Here is a 20509-nt window from a genome sequence, read left to right on the forward strand (position 1 = left end):
CTTAAACAACATGTTGCCCCCCCCCCAACCCCTTTGTTATTACTACCAGTGGCCTCAAAGCAGGGGATTATTTTGGAATTTTTGAAGTTTTAGTAGCATGAAAACCAGGTGTAGTGCCATATAAAGGCTCCTGTAGGCTGTCAGTCCACATAGGGGCTACCAATAGCCAATCACAGCCCTTATTTGACTTCCTCAGTGACTTTATTTCATGTTTGTGTTGCTCCCCAACTCTTTTTATCATTTTTTTATAATGTGGCTCACAGGTAAAAAACAAAACTTTGGGGACCCCGGTATTGAGGCTGGGTGAGGAGCTGACTGACAGTTTCAATATGTTTTTGACAAATGTTTATTCTCAATGTTTGGGACTGTAGTGAGTCTTCTGTGGGCCCAAAGTCCAGTAAGTTCTAGTTCCACTGCACACGTGATCACATAATGAAGAGAAGGCAAGGTGGCACCTTATTCTGGTTCTGCTGCACATTGTAGAGCCTTTTGTGAAGGTGGTTAGTTTACTACAAACTATGTGTAACTGATGGACACAGGTCGCATTTCAAGTAAAATTGCATGAGACAATGTTGGGCGATTATACCCCCCTACAGCGCGTTGGGACAGACCTTTCTCAGCGAGTGCAGGTGAGGCATTAGGCGGCGCATGGGTGAAACTCAGCGGAGAGAGCGAGGGGGGTCCCGGGCTCTCAGGAGCTTCCTGCTTTCACTTTAATGTTCCATTGCGCTGCCACGGGCGCTCTGTGTCCATATATGGGCAGTTACGTCACTGAAGCTTCCCCGGGCGGAGATTAAAAAGAAGCCGAAGTCCCCGAACAGAGCGTCAAGATTCAGCGAGAGACGACAGAAGCGCTAAATCCACTACAACACCCGCATCAACCCCGACCCATGGGGCATCCCCTTCCATACCTGCTCCCACCTTCCAACCATCCTTAGCCTCCCTGGGGCAGATCTGCTGCCTCCCTCATCTGGTGCCACAGGACATCATTGGCAGCCTCCATACATGTCTCATGCCCAGTTCTACTATCGCTCAACCTCCAAACGAGCCAGATCTTTCTTTTCCCCCTATTGGCAGCAGTCTCTGTGCCTTTGCCTCTTCTCAGTGCCGCTGGGGCATGTTGCGCCCAATGTGATGGATGTATCCCGACCCCGAGGGATCCCGACATTCCTTTGCGCTGCGCACTTTTCCTCAGCGCTCAAGCGGCAGAACTGAGAGGCAGAACCATTTACACTTGCACTCGATAGCACCCCAGTCCTATTCCTCAGGCAGACAGGGCTAAGTGACTTACCTATTGCCCCTCCTTGTGTGATGCCGGAGCTATGAGTGGCAAGCTGCTGGGCAAGCTACCAGTGAACATGACCTCTCTGCTGCCGGATTCCCTGTACCCCGATGAGGGGCAGGATCTGTCTGCGTCTCTAGCCATCTACCCTGGCGATCAGCACTATCCCATGTCTACAGGTGAGTGGCTGCGATTAGGATAAGGGGATTCCACAGGGATTTGGGGGTTAATGAGTGGTTACATATTAATCAGAAGGAAGCCCCCGCTTGCCCCGTGCCATGGTACAGGCCAGAGTGGCAGGAGAATAAGGGCGCAAGGTGATCATGGCAAGATAGCGCTGTGGCTGCGCTTGCGGCGCAGGATGATGGAGAAGTCCGGTTGAATCCCACAACACTGGCATGGGGTATATTTAGTGCAAAGCAGTGTGTGTGCCAGTGTATGGAGCAGTGTATGGAGATGGTACAGCTGAGTACGTTGTTGGTAGTCACTGTATTGTGTAGTGAGGGGCCCTGCAGTGCGTATTAACGCCTGGTGATGATACCCTAATGCAGAGGTCCCCAACCTTTTTCAACCGTGAGCAACGTTCAGATGTAAAGTTGGGTGAGTTGGGGAGCAACACAAGCATGTAAAATGTTCCTGGGAGGTGCCAAATAAGGGCTGTGATTGGCTATTGGTAGCCCCTAAAAGGACTGGCAGCCTACAAGAGGCTCTACTTGGCACTATACATAGTTTTTATGCAATTAAAATTTGCTTCAAAGCGTGGAATTCAAAAATAAGCACCTGCTTTGAGGCCACTGGGAGCAACATCCAAGGGGTCGGGGAGCAACATGTTGCTGGCGAGCTACTGGTTGGGGATCACTGCCCTAATGGATGGCAGTATAGGATGACAGTCAGTGGTTAGTTGTTATCTGAACTGTCAAGCTCCGTCCTGCAACAGCAGCAGCAAAGCAACACCTCCACCCCTGTATCACATTTATTTTCACCAGGCAAAAACTCTGCCATAACAGTCTGTAGTGGGGCAAGTGGATGGGAGGCTTTTCATGTTAGAGCGCACCAGTTCAAGTTGAATGTCAAACTTGCCTGCGCATTCAATTATATTGTAATTAGATTCCTCCATCAGTGGAACTGAGCCTGGTCTGAAGGGCAGAGGAAACCAGCGCAGGCAGCTTGGAGGGTCCCAGACAGAGTGTGACCTTCTGACATCATGTTGCCACAACCTGCTACCAAATAGCCCTGGCAAGTTACAGAGGTCATCCAATGTTTCTAGGCTGGCCAGTAAAAGGGTCAACTGGGATGGAGAAAACAAGTACTAAAGACGATGTTGCCTTTTAGCTAGACCTAAAACAATACTGCTCCCAAAAGTATCAGGCACTCAGAAGCACCTTCATGTTTGTAGTATCATGTATGACCGCTGACATCTTGCCAACTTGCTACCAAATGGCACTGGCACATTGACCAAGTCACATTAGACTTACAGTATTTCTCTATTGGGAATGAAAGGGATAAAGCAGGAGGGATGGAAAAAGGACTAAAAAGTAACATGAAGGGGTGGTTCACCTAACTTTTAGTATGTTATACAATGGCCAATTCTAAGTAACTTTTAAATTGTCTTTCATTATTTATTTGTTATAGTTTTCAAATAACTTACCTTCTTCTTCTGCCTTTTCCAGCTTTCATACGGGCAGGGGCGTAACTATAGAGGAAGCAGACCCTGCGGCTGCAGGGGGGCCCAGGAGGTATAGGGGCCCCACGGGGCCCTAATTCATATACAATTTCAATAAATATTGGAGAAACAAGTCAACCTCTAAACATTTTGGGGGCCTGAAAAATAATTTGCTGTGGGGCCCAGTAATATCTAGTTACGCCACTGCATACGGGGGTCACTGACCCCATCTAAAAACAAATGCTCTGTAAGGCGACAGATGTGTTGTTATTGCTACTTTTTATTGCTCACCTGTCTATTCAGACCCTCTCCTGTTCATATTCGTGTCTCTCATTCATAATTGATGCTTGGTGTCTAGGGTAATTCTGATCCTAGCAACCAGAGTGCTGAAATTGCAATCTGGAGAGCTGCTGAGTAAAAGCTAAATATCTCAAAAATAACATGAATAACAAAAAATTAAAACCAATAGCAAATTGTCTCAGAATATCACTCCCTACATCATACTAAAAGTTAACTCAAAGCTTTTAAACTCCTTCAATGCAGACTCAAAATCATTGAAGTTCCAAAAAAAGTATGAGGGGCTTAGAAGAGCACCCCCATGTTGGTCGTGCATGGCTAGTTAAAGGAAGACTGTCATGGGGAAAAAATTTTTTTTCAAAACGCATCAGTTAATAGTGCTGCTCCAGCAGAATTCTGCACTTTTTTTTTTATATTTAATTTTGAAATCTGACATGGGATAGATATATTGTAAGTTTCCCAGCTGCCCCAGTCATGTGACTTGTGCTCTGATAAACTTCAGTCATTCTTTACTACTCTATTGGAAGTTGGTGTGATATCACCCCCTCCCTTTCCCCCCAGCAGCCTAACAACAGAACAATGGGAAGGTAACGAGATAGCAGCTCCCTAACACAAGATAACAGCTGCCTGGTAGATCTAAGAACAGCACTCAATAGTAAAATCCAGGTCACACTGGGACACATTCAGCTACATTGAGTAGGAGAAACAACAGCCTGCCAGAAAGCAGTTCCATGCGAAAGTGCTGGCTCTCTCTGAAAGCACATGACCAGGTAAAATGACCTGAGATGGCTCGCTATAACTTTGTATCTGTTGTTTGGTGCAGCACATGAGATTGTACAATATCATCATAAAGAAAACCTGCTAAGCATCCCCCTATATTGGGCAATAGCAACGGTCATTGTAAAACTCAGTCCCCTGTTTGGTGTTGTTATGCCATGATATGAGCATGTTCATGTTCTGGGGCTCAGTCTTTGAAGCTGTGGCCGGTTGATGATGGCATTGAAACCAAGTGGTAAGCAGGGGAACAGGACAGATATTTTCATGGGGCCATCTGAGAAAGAACTATTCTTAAACCTGAAAACTGCTGTGAAAGCCTTGGATTGAGTCTCTGGCTATCTGTCTTGTTGAGTAATAACTCAATGAATGAAAAAGTCTGTTCTGTGTGATGATAAAGCTCACCCTGTTGTTAAGTGCAAGTGTCCAGTATGATAAAGCTTGTCCTGCCATTGACTAATACTGTCCAATATGATATTTTCTTTGCTGTTAAGGACTAGTAACCAGTATAATAAACCTCACCCTGCTCTTGAGTATTAGTGCTCACCCTGCTGTTGTATACTGTTAAGTATTAGTGCACAGTATGATGAAGCTCACCCTGCTGTTATATACTGTTGAGTATTAGTGCACAGTATAGTAAAGCTCACCCTGCTGTTGCATACTGTTGAGTATTAGTGCACAGTATAGTAAAGCTCACCCTGCTGTTGCATACTGTTGAGTATTAGTGCACAGTATAGGAAAGCTCACCCTGCTGTTGTATACTGTTGAGTATTAGTGCACAGTATAGTAAAGCTCACCCTGCTGTTGCATGATGTTGAGTATTAGTGCACAGTATGATGAAGCTCACCCTGCTGTTGCATACTGTTGAGTATTAGTGCACAGTATGATGAAGCTCACCCTGCTGTTGAGTACTAGTGCCCAGTATTTTACAGGTATCCCTGCTGTTGGGCAGTAGTGCACAGTATGATAAAACTCTCTATGCTGTTGTGTACTTGTGCCCAGTATGATAAATCTCTCCCTTATGTTAAGTACTAGTGCATATTATGATACAGGTACCCCTGCTGTTGAGCAGTAGTCAATGTCGGACTGGCCCACAGGGATACCAGGAAAACTCCCGGTGGGCCCAGGTATCAGTGGGCCCTCATGCTGCTAAACATTTGGTCTATTTCATGACCATTCCCCATTTCTATAAGAATAAAGAGGCTAAATAGATGGAATAATAGACTACAGAATGTAAAGAAAATAAACTAGAAGAATAGAGGCAAAGCGAGGAGAGAAAGAATAATAGTACTGAGAGTGGGCCCCTGGTCTAAGGTTTTTGGGTGGGCCCCTGGTGTCCCAGTCCGACACTGGCAGTAGTGCACAGTGTGATAAAGCTCTTAGATTTATTAATGAGCAATGGCAGTTGAATAGTAGTGCAGAATATGACTTTCTCTTTGATATCACTGAACAACCAGAAAAAGATTCTAAACGTTTCTAAGACTTAATTGGCTTTTGGCCCAGAATACGTGGCAGGTGAACTTAGATATTTTTGTTACAATTTAAGATAAGCAAAGAAATAATTTTAACAAATTAAGTGTAAGCAGTTCTCTTGGAGAAACTGTGGCTTGCAGCTTAAAGGGGACCCGTCACCCAAAAAATTTTATTCCAAATCCTATTTTATCATGATAGTCAAGCAAAGTGAACACTGTATAAATTATTTGATTCTTGTTTTCTTCAGTCTGGGAACTCATAATTATAGCAAGCAGACAGGAGCCATTTTGTGGACACTGTTATTTAGACAAGCCTTGTATCATCTCAGAATCTTATTTGTGCACAAGAATGGGGGACCCGATGTCCATCCCTATGCCTGACTATACAATAAATGATTAAGAGAACTGGGGGAATGTGGGGAGAGCAGTGACATCTAGGAAGTGCTGAATGGAAAGTGAAAATAATTGCTTGCCCCACATCTTTGCCTTAGGCATAGAGGAGGGCCTGGTAATATTTGTTTGACCGCTGAGATTTTTAAATGCATTTACAACAGCTATGAACGTTTTAATAAAAAAAAGAATTTAAATTTCACGTTTAATTTGAAAAGGACTTTTATTGTACAGCTTTTTATGTCTGGGTGACAGGTCCCCTTTAAATGGACCTTCATTAGGAAAACTGTAACAACACAGAAATGTGTTCAAACTTTCATAACTTGCCAAATTTTGTAAAACGAACATGGTAATTAGGGGGTGTGGTCACACAAATGGGCCTGGTCACTAATCTTTTTGTCCCTTTTTCCAAAATGATGGGAGGTATGCCATTATCCAGGAAGCTCTGAATTACAGAAAGGCCATCACCCCTAGACTCTATTGTATCCAAATACAGTAATCCACTTTATCTCTATAAAACAGTAACGTGTATCTGATCAGATTTTTGCCCGAAAACCACGAAATCTTTGGATTATTGCACGAAACCCAGTGCCAAAATATCTTTGGAACTTCTCCCTTTGACTTATATGCAACCTCGGCAGGTCTGAGATGCCAGATTTTCGTATTTGGACTTTTCCCATCCTCGGGGTGTAATAAATCCGAAAAGTTTGTGTTTTTTTTTTTTTCCACTAAAATTTCGGATTCTATAATATTGTTTTAAGTAAATAACCTCCTTAGTGTATCGAGCAACACATCCTTTGTTAGGGTAAGGCCAGATGAGGAGATTCTGCTAATCTTCAGATAAGGAATAAAGTTTGTGTGTCAATGGCTATTAACTCTCTAATGTGCAGTGGCAACTCTGCAGAACAGGAAGGGTTCCGCTATTCTTCACTGGCTACCAAGCTCCTAGGTATTTACTGTATATTTTCTGCTGCATCACAAAGGGTATCCCAAGTGCCTCACTGCTACACAGCATCAACACAAACCACAAACACACCTATTATGTCACAACAGTAGACTTAGTCACTTTCTGCAGGTCCCAATATGTCTTGTATGTCATCATCTCAGGGTAACCCATCTACTGAGTGCCTTATTGATGTGACAGGAGCTTAGGTCCCCTCTTTCGATACTTCGAGAATTATTTTGTGGGGGGGGGGGCGGAAGTCTTTAAATATGTCTGTGGAGGTGGGGGAGCTCCCAGCCCTGTGTGGGGGAGGCAGGAGACTGAGCAGGGAGGTGACAGCTCACAGGAAAGGGGTGAGTAGGTGTATTGCAGAGTAGGGGGGATTTCTACATTTAACCCTCTCACTGCTGCGGTTTGTGTATGAATCACAGCACAGACTTGAAAGGAAAGAAGCCCAACTCATGCACTAGTTCTTATCCTGGTCTCTTGTGAAAGATAGTTGCGAAGTTCACCATGTAATAACTGAAATTGTCCATTCTTTAACCGCTGATCTGTGATGGGATGTACCCAATATTTTCTAGCAGCAGCTCTTTCATGTCTTTCTTTCTGTAGCAAATAATAATAGAAGTATATAAGAAAAATTTAAATAGCCAAATCTATTTTCCATTTTCAAAGAACCAGCCAAACACGCAGAGGAAACACGCAGAGAATAACCGCCGAGAACAACACGCCGAGATAACACTTCCGCCTGCTATCCCATGATGCACTGCGGTGCATCCTATGGGCGGAGATAGTCCTGCAATGCATGGCGGGAAAGAAATCGCTCGGGAGACAAAATCGCTAGGAATATTCACTTGTAAAAATACAGGCGACTAGTCGCCGCTACTCGCTTTTTAAAAATGCGGGCGACAAATCGTCCCGTGTGAATCAAGCCTAAAGGCAACATGGTCTTTATCAGATAATGTGGTCTGATACATTCAGGCGGTTATTTATTCAAGGTTGAACGACAAAAACTCGAACAATTTGTGTTTTTTACTTTAAAATCCAAATTTTTTGTGGGGAAAAAAACCCACAAATTTTTCGGGATTTATTATAGCCCGAGGATAAAAAAAAGTCCAAATCTGAAAATCCGGCATCTCAGAACTGCCGAGGTGGCATGTAAGTCAATGGGAGAAGTCCCGAAGATATCTTCATCTGCTCTGGGTTTCTTGGGGTTTTTTCATGATTTTTTTTCCTGCACAGGAAATTTTCCAGAAAATCTATTGATAAATAAGGGGAAAATCCAGTGCGGATTTGGACAGAGTATTTTTCAGAAAAAATTGAGATAAATGGGTCTCATAATGTACAACTCTTGGATACTTTAAACGCAAAATAGCAAAAACTCTTGGGTGCCATATTAGCCCTTATATATACAAGGCACAATGTCACTGACTGAAATAACCAGAGCCTCTAGGTGCTTTATTAACCTGTTAATCACCTTAGCACCATCTACTGGATTATATATGCTTAAACCTTATTGTACGTTGTGCTAACAAGCAGAGCTCATTTACACACAACAGTGCAAGTGCACCATGGATACAATAACATGCCTCTCCCAACATTTGAGAAAGAGGGACAAAAAAACTCTTGTGTGTAGAATGGCGAAATTTTTTAGACCCACTTTGTGACCACGTCCCTACATACCACACCTATATAATCACTAAAAGGGGTAAAGGGCATAATAACCCCAGATGTGCTAGTATAATCACTAAATAAAACAGATAAACGGCATAATAACCCCAAATGTGCCAGTATAATCACTAAATAAAACAGATAAAGCATACTTCCCAACATTTTGGAAATAGACAGAGGGACAAAAAGATTTTCTGTGCAGAGCGTGGCGAAAATATTTTGACCACGCCCATTTTGTGGACACACCCCCTAATGACCATGTTCATTTTACAAAATTTGGCAGGTTATGAACGTTTGAACACATTTCTGTGTTTTTTTATGTGTTATTACAGTTTTGCTAATTGCCCTTTAAACTGCAAATCGCAGGTTCCCCAGGAGACCTTCTTATCTTAAATCAATACAAAAGTATCTAAGTATCTATTCAGGGCTCTCTGCCAAAAGCCAATTAAGTTAGAAACTTTGTATCTGTTTCAGGCTGTTCAGTGCAGGAGATCAAAGAGAAAGTGGGGACATTTAAGTAACAATCCGAGACTGCGGGCTGAGCTGTCAAAAGTGGGACTGTCCCACTCAGAATGGGACAGTTGGGAGGTATGGATAAAGGGCATAATAACCCCAAATGTGCCAGTATAATCACTAAATAAAATGGATTAAGGGCAAAATAACTCCAGATGTGCCAGTATAATCATTTAATAAAATGGATATTAACCCCACACGTGTTAATGTAATTACTACAGAAAATGAATAATCAGCATATTGACCCCAAAATGCCAGTAAGATCACTGTAGGAATGGCCAAGGAGCAGGGCCGGAATTAGCTGTATGCAGGTATCCCTTCTGCCTACTCCTAATTTGTACTCGCCTGGTCGGCTTGGCCTGGCCCTGCCAAGGAGCACCCCATTAACCTCAGACAAGCCAGTAAGATCACTGGAAATTTGGCCAATGAGCACTCCATTAACTCCAGGCTTACCAGTAAGAGCAATTTAGTAGACAGATAGACAGGCCGATAGACTGGCAGTCAGATACATAGATAACCAACAAAAGCATGGTGTCTGTAAATAAACCATTTTCATACTAATATACTTTTTTAGTAGTATGTGCCATTGGGTAATTCATAAATAGAAAACTGCCGTTTTAAAAAATAAGAGCTGCCCCCTGGGATCGTATGATTCACAGTGCACACAAACAAACCAAACATGTTAGGTCACATGAGCCAATTAATAGACAGATTTGTGTCTTTTGCTTCCACACTTCTTCCTGTTACAGTTAGAGCTGCAGTATTTCTGGTCAGGTGATCTCTGAGGCAGCACAAAGACCATCACAAAATGATGGTTCAAGACAAGAGATGTAAAAGGGCAAGATTTACTTAAATATATATTCCAGTTTGATAAGATTCTTTAATATGCCACTTAATTTCATATAAACTATCTGTTGCTCAAGTATTCATTTTGGGGGTATCGTTTTCCTTTAATTCTGCCTGAGGACACCATAACCATAAATAACCCATAATGCAATTCATCAGTTATGAAGAGCTCAGTACATTTCTGGTTAAACGATTCATTAACAGGCCTGGATTTGGAGCGAGGCCACTAGGGTGGCAAAATATTTGGGGGCGGCATGCTGCCCAGCCTCTTTCAGGGGAACACTCCCCAGTGTTCTGGCACATACACACATGCATGTGTGCGCTCGCAGGGGGTAGTTCAGGCTAGGACTGCGTGGCCTAGAGGTGCCTGCCTAGGAAATCTGGCCCTGTTTATTATTAGGCTAGAAAATTGGTGTGAATTGCAATTTTAAATTAAACAGTTAATTTTGCATGAATAATTAAAAAGCAAAATTATAAATTGTGGTGTAAAACAAACAATGTCCCTTCTAAGCAAGCCTTGCCTTGTACTAACTGTGTGGCTAAGGCATGTGTTAAGGGCTTCCTTGCTCTGGAGCTGGCTGCACTTCCCATCACTAAAATAAAGAATCAAGTACAGCTCTAGTATAAATGACAACATGTAGCTGCTATTTGTATGGCATTAATAGTGGGTGCTGTTCAGCAATCATTTTTGTGCATAGTGTTAAATGAGTCCTAATGCATTTTCTGTTTCAGAGCCTCAGACCAATTGCTAAGGTAATAATAAATCATGGACAGTATATACTCATGAGTGTCATATTGTTTCTTTTTCCTCTAGATAATGTGATAGACCTGGGCTTGAGCAATGACAAAACCTCCCAGGATCTCTCCTACAGTGGCACATTTCAGCCAGGTAATAAGACTGTCACTTATTTGGGAAAGTTTTCCTTTGACTCACCCTCCAGTTGGTGCCAGGAAAATATAATTAGCCTTATGAGCACTGGCATCCTTGGTGTGCCCACTTCACAAGCAACAAATGCTGGAGGAAGTGGAAACGGTGGAAGTAACGGTGGCCTTATGGGACAAAATCAAAGTGATGTGGAATCAATGTTTCATGCCCTACCATCATATGCTGGCTGCGGAGACCTGTACCATGAGCAAGTAGGCTTCCAAGGAGGTGGCATGGCACCCTACACCTCCCAGGAATATTCATCTGCCAAACAGAGTTTGGACTTTCCTATGATACCAGACTATAATTTGTTCCACCACAACACAGAGATGCCTCCAGTGGACCAAAAGCCTTTTCAGAACATGGAGGCAATAAGGGTCAATCCACCACCCATAACACCACTGGAAACGATTAAGGCATTTAAGGAAAAGCAGGTTTTGCCCAGTTTTGTAGGCATGAGCCACCAACCCTCTCTTATCCTGAAACCCATTCGTCCCAGAAAATACCCCAACCGCCCAAGTAAAACCCCTGTCCATGAAAGGCCTCATGCCTGCCCTGCAGAAGGCTGCGACCGTCGTTTCTCACGCTCCGATGAGCTGACACGCCATCTGCGAATCCACACGGGACACAAGCCCTTTCAGTGTCGCATCTGTATGCGGAGTTTCAGCCGCTCCGACCACCTCACCACCCACATTCGCACTCACACCGGGGAAAAGCCCTTTTCTTGTGATTTCTGTGGACGCAAATTTGCACGTAGTGATGAGAGGAAGCGACACGCAAAAATCCATCTCAAGCAAAAAGACAAGAAAGGAGGGGACATGGCTGTCTGCTCACCTTCTGTGGGTGGGGCACCAGCTGTAACCACCTGTGCTTAAAGGGATACTGTCATGGGAAAACATGGTTTTTCTTTTCAAAACACATCAGTTAATAGTGCTGCTCCAGCAGAATTCTGCACTGAAATCCATTTCTCAGAAGAGCAAACAGAATTTTTTATATTTAATTGTGAAATCTGACATGGGAATAGACATATTGTCAGTTTCCCAGCTGCCCCCAGTCATGTGACTTGTGCTTTGATAAACTTCAGTCACTCTTTACTGCTGTACTGCAAGTTGGAATGATATCACCCCCACTATCTTCCTCCCCCCAGCAGCCTAACAACAGAACAATTGGAAGGTAATCAGAAAGCAGCTCCCTAAGGGCTAGTCCACACGGGGAGATAGCGTCGCGTTTGCGGTCGCGGCGACAAAGCGCCGCGACAGTCGCCGCGACCGGCGCAGGCGACAGTTTTGTATGGGCGCCTATGTAAAAACGCCTGTGCTAACCACACGAGGCGATGCGCTTTTCAACAGTCACCTGAAAATGCCTCGCCAGGCTTTTTCAGGCGACTGTTGAAAAGCGCATCGCCTCGTGTGGTTAGCACAGGCGTTTTTACATAGGCGCCCATACAAAACTGTCGCCTGCGCCGGTCGCGGCGCTTTGTCGCCGCGACCGCAAACACGTCGCTATCTCCCCGTGTGGACTAGCCCTAACACAAGATAACAGCTGCCTGGTAGATTTAAGAACAACACTCAGTAGTTAAATCCAGGTCCCAACGAGACACATTCAATTACACTAAGTAGGAGGAACAACAGCCTGTCAGAAAGCAGTTCCATCCTAAAGTGCTGGCTCTTTCTGAAAGCACATGACCAGGCAAAATGACATGAGATGGTGCCTACACACCAATATTACAACTAAAAAATACACTTGCTGGTTCAAGAATAAAATTTTATATAGTAGAGTTAATTATTTGCAGCGTAAACAGTGTCATTTAGAAATAAAAACGACATCATAAAAATCATGACAGAATCCCTTTAAGGACTGTTTCTGCCCAGCCCTGGGTTTATCTAAAAGTGAAGAAAACACACGATGCATTCCTGCCTGAGTGAAATGTGTTTAAAAGAAAATTCCCTGTGCATTAATTCCTGAACAGACATTAGCTGAGCATTAGTATCGGTTGAAGACCTGCAGAGCATTACTCCTTTCTGTCAAGTGTTCTATACTGTACTGCATAACATTTTTCTATGCCCACCCTTAACACGGCAGTGCATTTTCATCACACTCCTGCATTAATATCCTGAGTGTTTTACTCCAATGTGTACCTTGCAGAGCATGACTTCACCTGTTAGGCCAGGATCCATTGTGTTCCTATTATGCTGTACCAACAGAACACTGCTCCATCCCTTCTCTGTAGCCACACTGCAGTAATAGTGACATTTAGCCTATTATACTTGCTAAATGTATGTGCTCCTGTTAGGAGAGTACAGGGAACTTGTGGTTATTCTAAAAACAGGGTCCTACTTTGTAAGGGCTTCTGGTCCCTTAATGCTGCCTAGATAAGATTCTGCTGCTGCTAGTATACTCCAACTGTTATACCCCAGGGTGCTTCTTACCTATGTATCCCCAATATAGACGCTTTCCCTGACCTTTCTGTTCTCCCACTGGACATTATTTGTTCAGAACAAAATTACTCCTTTTCAATCAATCAATCTCTCTCTCTCTCTCTCTCTCTCTCTCTCTCTCGCTCAATCTCTCACTCTATCTATCTATCTATCTATCTATCATCTATCTATCTATCTATCTATCTATCTATCTAATCTCTATCTATCTCACTTTCCAACAGTTACAACACCCTTTAGTATATTTTCTTTCTCCTCTCTGAGAATTACACTCTCCATTCTCCTTTCTTACTCTCATTTTGTTCTCTCTCATACATGCTCCCCCCTACTTTTCTTTTTAACGTCTGTCATAGAGTTTTATTGGGAAAAGAAAACAGCTACAGCTTGAGTCACCCTGTGGATGTGTGCGAGTGTGTGAGTGTGTGGTGGTGGCTGTGAACGTGTGACAATGTGGCAGTGGTTGTGTCTTGTGGGGTCAGTTCTATGGATGTGGCTAGTGATTTCAAGGCCTATCCACTACATGTTAATAAGATTATCTGAAGCTTCATTTGGGGATTACATTTTTATCAAGATACAAGTTTAATCCTGTAATAACTGTTCCAAGATCACCATGCCAGTGATGGCTGATGGCTGATCCCAATGTTATTAATAGAGAAAAAAGATAAATATATAGGAAGGCCGGTATTTTTTACCAGAAATGGTGGCAGCCCTACATATAGTACACCATAACCCTGTCCTTCCGTCTCAATGTGGCACCGTATCATTGTCCTTATTATTCATTATTGACTTGTTTGTCATTCATTTAATTTCTTTCTTACTCTTTGTCATCCTATTCTTCCTTTATGTTTTATTCTTACAGCTCAAGCTCAAACTTTATCCTAGTGCACAATAAGCAAAATGCGTTATCTGTAATCTCATGTGCATGCTCCATCATTTCCTTTTCTTGTATTTAACTCATTATTCCCTATGGTAGTACCTGCTGAACTACTTCTGCTCGGTTGCAGAATTAGCATCTGGTCAAGGTTTAGCAATGGCAGGGCCCAGGGCAGAAAGGACTTGTTCTACTTCTGTAAGAGAGGAACTTCGGCTATTGTGGGACACAGAGGCCAGAGACAGTTCTTAACCTGCGGTTGTCTGGTTTTCATTTATCTTCTTTAATTCCCAAATAAACACACACACACACACTATTTTATCTACCCCCTCTGTTCAGATCCGTTTCTCTTTCCATACTATTGTCAATGTTTCTCAGAGAGACTGAACAGGAGGGAGGGCAGAGAAGGGCATATTTCATCCACCAAAAAAGCAGCTATAATGGGAGGATGAGGGAAGGTGTAGTTCCGCTATTTGGGCTCACCATCTTCCTCCCTTCTCCCCTCCCTCTCATTTACTTGCACTTATTACTACTCATTCCCTCTTCCCTTGCTTGTCATTCACTCCCCTCCTTCCCTCTGATATGTCTGCCTGCTCTCCTGCCTTTCTCTTTATAAAAGGATGTGTTTGTCAGTTTGCTATAAATGGGTGGTGCAGCTTTGGGGTGAGCCGCCCCATCTCCCCACCACTCTCTCAGTCTTTTTCTTTCTCTTGCATGACAGTCAAGTCTTGAAAGTATCTTTTTCTTTTTCCTGGTAAGTTTTGCTGCTATTCTAAAATGGTACAAACAAAAAGAAATCACATTAACCCCTCCACTGTCAGCTTAGGTGTATACAATGTCTGTATTTCTCTAGACTATACAGCTTCGTTCTTTGGTACCGATGACAGTCAGGAATGAAAAAAATGAAATTTATATAAGTAAATAAAATATATATAAAATAAAAGAGATTAATTACAAAAATGCTAACACAGTGCTACGTGCACTGCACTTACTATCCACATGAGCTGCTCCATGCACTGCACTTCAGATATCTACACTTTATGCTCCATGCACTGCACTTCAGATATCTACACTTTATGCTCCATGCACTGCACTTCAGATATCTACACTTTATGCTCCATGCACTGCACTTCAGATATCTACACTTTATGCTCCATGCACTGCACTTCAGATATCTACACGTAATGTTCTATGTGCAGCACTTCCTAGTTGCATGAAGGGAGCTGCACTGCACTTTCTATTTGCATGCACTGCACTTCTAACCACATGAGCTGCTTCATGCACTGAAAAAACACTGCAAAAACACTTCAATGCAAATGCACTTCCTATACACCAACATACCTCCCACCATTTAAAAAAAATGGAAGGAAGGACAAAAAGTGTGATGCATGCAGTGACCGCCGCTTCTTTATGACCACACCCCCTAATTACCATGTCCATTTTACAAAATTTGACAGATTATGAAAGTTTGAACACATTCCTGCGAGTTTTAGGGCCATGTTTTATGTGTTATAACAGTTTGGCTAATGAAGGTGAAATTGCCCTTTAGGCTAGGGCCACACGGCGCGATTTTGCCGCGATTCTGCGCTGGGCGAGTTGCGAGTTGCGAGTCGCTGCGGTTTTTAAGCCGAAATAGCTTTGTTAACTTTGGCGCTGGCGTCAATGCAAATCGCGGCGAAATCGCTGCGCTAATTCACACGCGGCGATTCTTTTTCTACTGTCGCCCGGAAACGCCCAGCGAGGCAACTTCGGGCGACAATAGAAAACGAATCGCCGCGTGTGAATTAGCGCAGCGATTTCGCCGCGATTTGCATTGACGCCAGCGCCAAAGTTAACAAAGCTATTTCGGCTTAAAAACCGCAGCGACTCGCAACTCGCAACTCGCCCAGCGCAGAATCGCGGCAAAATCGCGCCGTGTGGCCCTAGCCTTAAGCTGCGAGTCTCAGTTCTCCAGAGAGACAAGCTTATCTTAAATAGTTACAATTGTGTTATCTTTAATTGTTACAAATGTATGCAAGTGCAGGTGCTAAGTGTTCTGGGCTCTCTGCCAAAAAGCCTCTTATCTTAATTGAGTTTCAGAAACTTTGTATTTTTATCTGGCCTCAGTGCAGGAGATCAAAGAGAATCTCAGGGCTGAGCTGTCAAAGTCAGGACTGTCCCACAGAAAATGGGACAGTTTGGAGTTATACACTTAGGGTTTGGGCAGACAGATTCGGGGAGATTTACTTGACTGGCGATTAATCTGCGGGGTGACAATTTCCCCAAACTGCCTTCCGTCTGCTTGAATGAAGAATCTCCTGCGCTAATACACTCGCGGCGCTTCCTCACAAGTAAACTTCGGGCGACTTCAAATTTAAGTTTTCAGGTCAATTCCATTCATTGAAATTTTTTTTTCGAATTTATGGGAGTTTAAGGGAGTTTTTTAAAACTCACAATTCGACCTTTAATAAATGTGCCTTTAAGATTTCACTTTGTGGCGCAGTTGAAATGGCAGTCTAATGAAACAACTGAATTGCACCTGAACCAGAGATTGCACCAAGAGGCTTTTTATACTAACACAGGTACATATGGGCACAAGTGTAGTAACCCATAGCAACCAGTCAGACATTTGTGTTTATTAGTCCAATTTGCACTAGATTGATCAAGATAATTGCACATTGGTTGCTATGGGTTACTGCAGGTTTGCACTTTTAAGGTAGGTTAGATAATGCTACTAAACACATCCGTTGCTCTGCTTAACTACATAAGTGCTGCTCTGTGTACCTGCATAATGCTCTGCTCTACAGTCACTGACTTGTGTGCTCTGTACTTCATATCAAGGCACTGCCTCCATTAATGAGAGGAGAAGGAAAGGCTAAAATGAATTAAGCAGAAAGGTCTATATCAGTGATCCCCAACCAGTAGCTCGTGAGCAACATGTTGCTCTCCAACCCCTTGGATGTTGCTCTCAGTGGCCTCAAAGCAGGTGCTTGGCTTGGAGGCAAATTTTGGTTCCTTAAAAACCAGATGCACTGCCAAACAGAGTCTCCTGTAGGCTGTCAGTCCACATAGGGGCTACCAATAGCCAATCACAGCACTTATTTTGCACCTCTCCAACTCTTTTTTAATCTGAATGTTGCATACAGGTGAAAATGGTTGGGGACCTTTGGTCTATATAAATACACCAGTAAACCCTCAAAGTAATGCTGCTCTGAGTCCTCTGTCAAAAGAAACACCTCATTTCTTTCCTTCTATTGTGTACCATGGGCTTCTGTATCAGACTTCATGTTTTCAGTATAAACCTCCAGGGCTTGGGCTTGAGCATGCTCAGTTTGCTCCTCTCTCCCTCTTCCCTCTCCCTTTTCCCTCATCCCCTTCCTGCTGTAATCTGAGCCCAGAGCTATGAGTGAGCAGGGAGAGACTCAGGCAGGAAGTGTCACACCAATCTAATATGGCAGCTGCTATCCTAAACAAACAGAGAGAGCTTCTAGAGCTGTTTTCTCAGGCATTCTGCAGAATAAATATAGTGTTATAGCTTGCACTATTGGGGATTTTCTTTTGGCTTATCTAAGTCTCAATTGTCCTTCTCCCTTACCAACATGACCCCCCGACTAATGCAACCCCATTCCCAGAATCCATATTATTCATCAGAGGAGGCTGAATGAGCACATGTGCACTTACCACAAGTTGCAAAGGAGCATGTATGGACCTTTCTGAAATATGTTAACGTGTGTGCCGTTTTTCTGTAGGGATTTGCACTTTGCGTTTGTATATGAGCAAACCTGTCTGTATATACGGAACGCATTTTAGGACATCCTGCAGCGAAATACATGTCCTTCATGCAATGTCCTATGCCTTCGGAATGGCGCATCGGTCGCTTTTACCGTCACTCATCGTCCAAATCTGCAATCACACCTCCGTCCTCTACCCTCCCTTCTCAGCCGTCAGTCATACGAACTCTGCTCTCAGCCTTCTGACCTCAGCCTTCCATCCTCCGCCCTCAGTCATCTGCCTTCCGCCCTCAGTCCTCTTCCTTCCACCCTCGCTCACCACTTTTGAAACTTATGGATAAGACTGTCGGCTGAAAAGAGAGATCTGAGTGGGGAGTGCTGAGGAAAGAGGGTGGAGGGCTGAGCAGGGAGGGCGGAAGGAAGAGGACTAAAAGTAACAGGACTGAGGGCGGAAGGCAGAGGACTGAGGGCGGAGGATGAAGCGCTGAGTGCGGGAGGCTGAGGGCTTCGTTCGTATGACTGACGGCTGAGAAAGGCGGTAAAAGCAACCAATCCGTCATTCCGAAGGCATAGGACATTGCATAAAGGACAGATATTTCACTGCAGGATGTCCTAAAATGTGTTCCGTATGTATACATTGTATCCCCTATCCACACCCATATGTATAAACTTACTATTGCTACACCCCCACATACATTTCATGCATGGTACTCTCCACATATACAGACAGAAAGAATTTGCTCCAATGCTATCTAAAGGCAGCTCACCTTCAAATCCCTTGTTGAATATACACTGCACTTGAAGTTCTGTTTGTCTGCACTACCTAAATGTACTGCTGTGTATGTCAGTATACTCAGCACTACCTGAATACTTGGAATGTAAGCCTGCTTAGATACCGAGGCTTTCTGTGTGAGTACACGCTGCACTTTACATGCTATGGATGTGTATACGCTTCTGTGTCAGGAGGTCTGGATGGTAGAATTTCTCTCTGCAAACACTTTTTATGACTAGATATGCTACACTCAAGTGTATATGTATGCACAAATGAATGTTGTTGGCCTGTAACACATAGACAAAGTTATTAATATGACAAAGAAGGGGTTCATGAATATTTTCATTTCCTCTATGTTCACATACAATCTTTAATACAATATGTCTGCCATATTGTCATAGGATGTGCCCAAAAGTCCAGTATCCCTAGACACAATTGTATCCCTCTGTATAATGATGATGAGTATCTCTATACACTGGTAATGGTAAAGAACAGGCTGTGCTAAATATGATGCTGAGTATCTCTGTACACTGATAATAAGCAGGCTGCTCTGTATAATGATGCTGAGTATCTCTATATACTGATAATGATCAGGCTGCTCTGTATACTTATGCTGAGTATCTCTATACACTGATAATGACCAGGCTGCTGTATAGCGATTCTGTGGCTATAAAGTGACTCCACTTGGGGTTTTCCCTTTAATATGTTCATGGGTGACAAGGGATAGTGTGAACTACTTCAGAAAGTTGTTTAAAACACTTGTTTTTTTTACAATCTTGTATGAAAGTAACAGATGTCTTCTATATTTTGTGCCCTTTATATTCCCAGATACATATATTTCTATACACATATTTTCTGGTAGAGGGGCATGAGCACCCCCTGTGCTTCAAAAGGGTTATTAAGGTACAGACTAATCTGTTAGACCCCATGTTTTTTTTCGCTTTGTAAAACTGATCCATCAGGCTGATAAATAAATAATGTTAGTTGGAGCAGAAAAATGGCATCCATTTATGTCTTGTCAATTTCATTGGATGTAAAAAACTGTGTCCTGTATGAATGATGCATTCTAGAAGTGGAATGAATCAGTTGCTTTGTAACAGAAAGTGATGTATTTACACCATTTGTAGCAGCAGCTGTAGGTGAGTATGGGTAAGTCGTAACTAAATAGCTCTCTAAAGTCTCTAGTGCGAGTAAAGAATATATCCTCTGTGACTCAGATAGCATATATAGCAGGGACAGGAGAGAGGGTACCTATAGTAAATGTGTGGATGCTAGCCTCTGGGAAGGGACTGTGGCTGTGGGATAGAAAGTATAGTAGGGGGAGATGGTGCCTATAGTAGCAGTGGGATAATAGTCTCTGGAAAGGGACTGTGGGATAGCAGGTATAGTAAGGAGAGATGGTGCCTATAGTAACAGTGGGATAATAGTCTCTGGGAAGGGAGTGTGACTGTGGGATAGCAGGTATAGTAGGGAGAGATGGTACCTATAGTAGCAGTGGGATAATAGTCTCTGGGAAGGGAGTGTGACTGTGGGATTGCAGGTATAGTAGGGAGAGATGGTGCCTATAGAAACAGTGGGATAATAGTCTCTGGGAAGGGAGTGTGACTGTGGGATAGCAGGTATAGTAGGGAGAGATGGTGCCTATAGTAGCAGTGGGATAATAGTCTCTGGGAAGGGAGTGTGACTGTGGGATAGCAGGTATAGTAGGGAGAGATGGTGCCTATAGTAACAGTGGGATAATAGTCTCTGGGAAGGGACTGTGACTGTGGGATAGCAGGTATAGTAGGGAGAGATGGTGCCTATAGTAACAGTGGGATAATAGTCTCTGGGAAGGGACTGTGGCTGTGGGATAGTAGGGAGAGATTGTGTCTATAGTGGCATAATAATCTCTGAAAAGGGATTCATGATGAAAAATTTTAAACATGTTTGATCAACTATTAGGACT

The 20509-nt window shown here is 43.3% G+C and overlaps 1 protein-coding gene across 1 annotated transcript; it reads left to right on the plus strand.

Moving 5' to 3' along the window:
* The first annotated feature begins 761 nt into the window (after positions 1 to 761).
* egr3.S (early growth response 3 S homeolog) lies at positions 762 to 11717 on the plus strand. Its single transcript, XM_018255037.2, has 2 exons — positions 762 to 1461; positions 10666 to 11717. The coding sequence occupies exons 1-2, from the start codon at positions 1323 to 1325 to the stop codon at positions 11649 to 11651; spliced, it is 1125 nt and encodes a 374-aa protein (XP_018110526.1). The 5' UTR covers positions 762 to 1322; the 3' UTR covers positions 11652 to 11717.
* The last annotated feature ends 8792 nt before the right edge of the window (positions 11718 to 20509 follow it).

Source organism: Xenopus laevis, chromosome 3S, assembly GCF_017654675.1.
Source record: "Xenopus laevis strain J_2021 chromosome 3S, Xenopus_laevis_v10.1, whole genome shotgun sequence".
NCBI classification, from domain to species: Eukaryota; Metazoa; Chordata; class Amphibia; order Anura; family Pipidae; genus Xenopus; species Xenopus laevis.

What these genes read in the sequence shown, in the direction of transcription:
- egr3.S (XM_018255037.2), top strand. Translation starts at nt 1,323, where the DNA reads ATGAGTGGCAAGCTGCTGGGCAAGCTACCAGTGAACATGACCTCTCTG. An exon ending in GCACTATCCCATGTCTACAG is followed by an intron (nt 1,462 to 10,665) that starts GTGAGTGGCTGC and finishes TTTTTCCTCTAG; the next exon opens with ATAATGTGATAGACCTGGGC.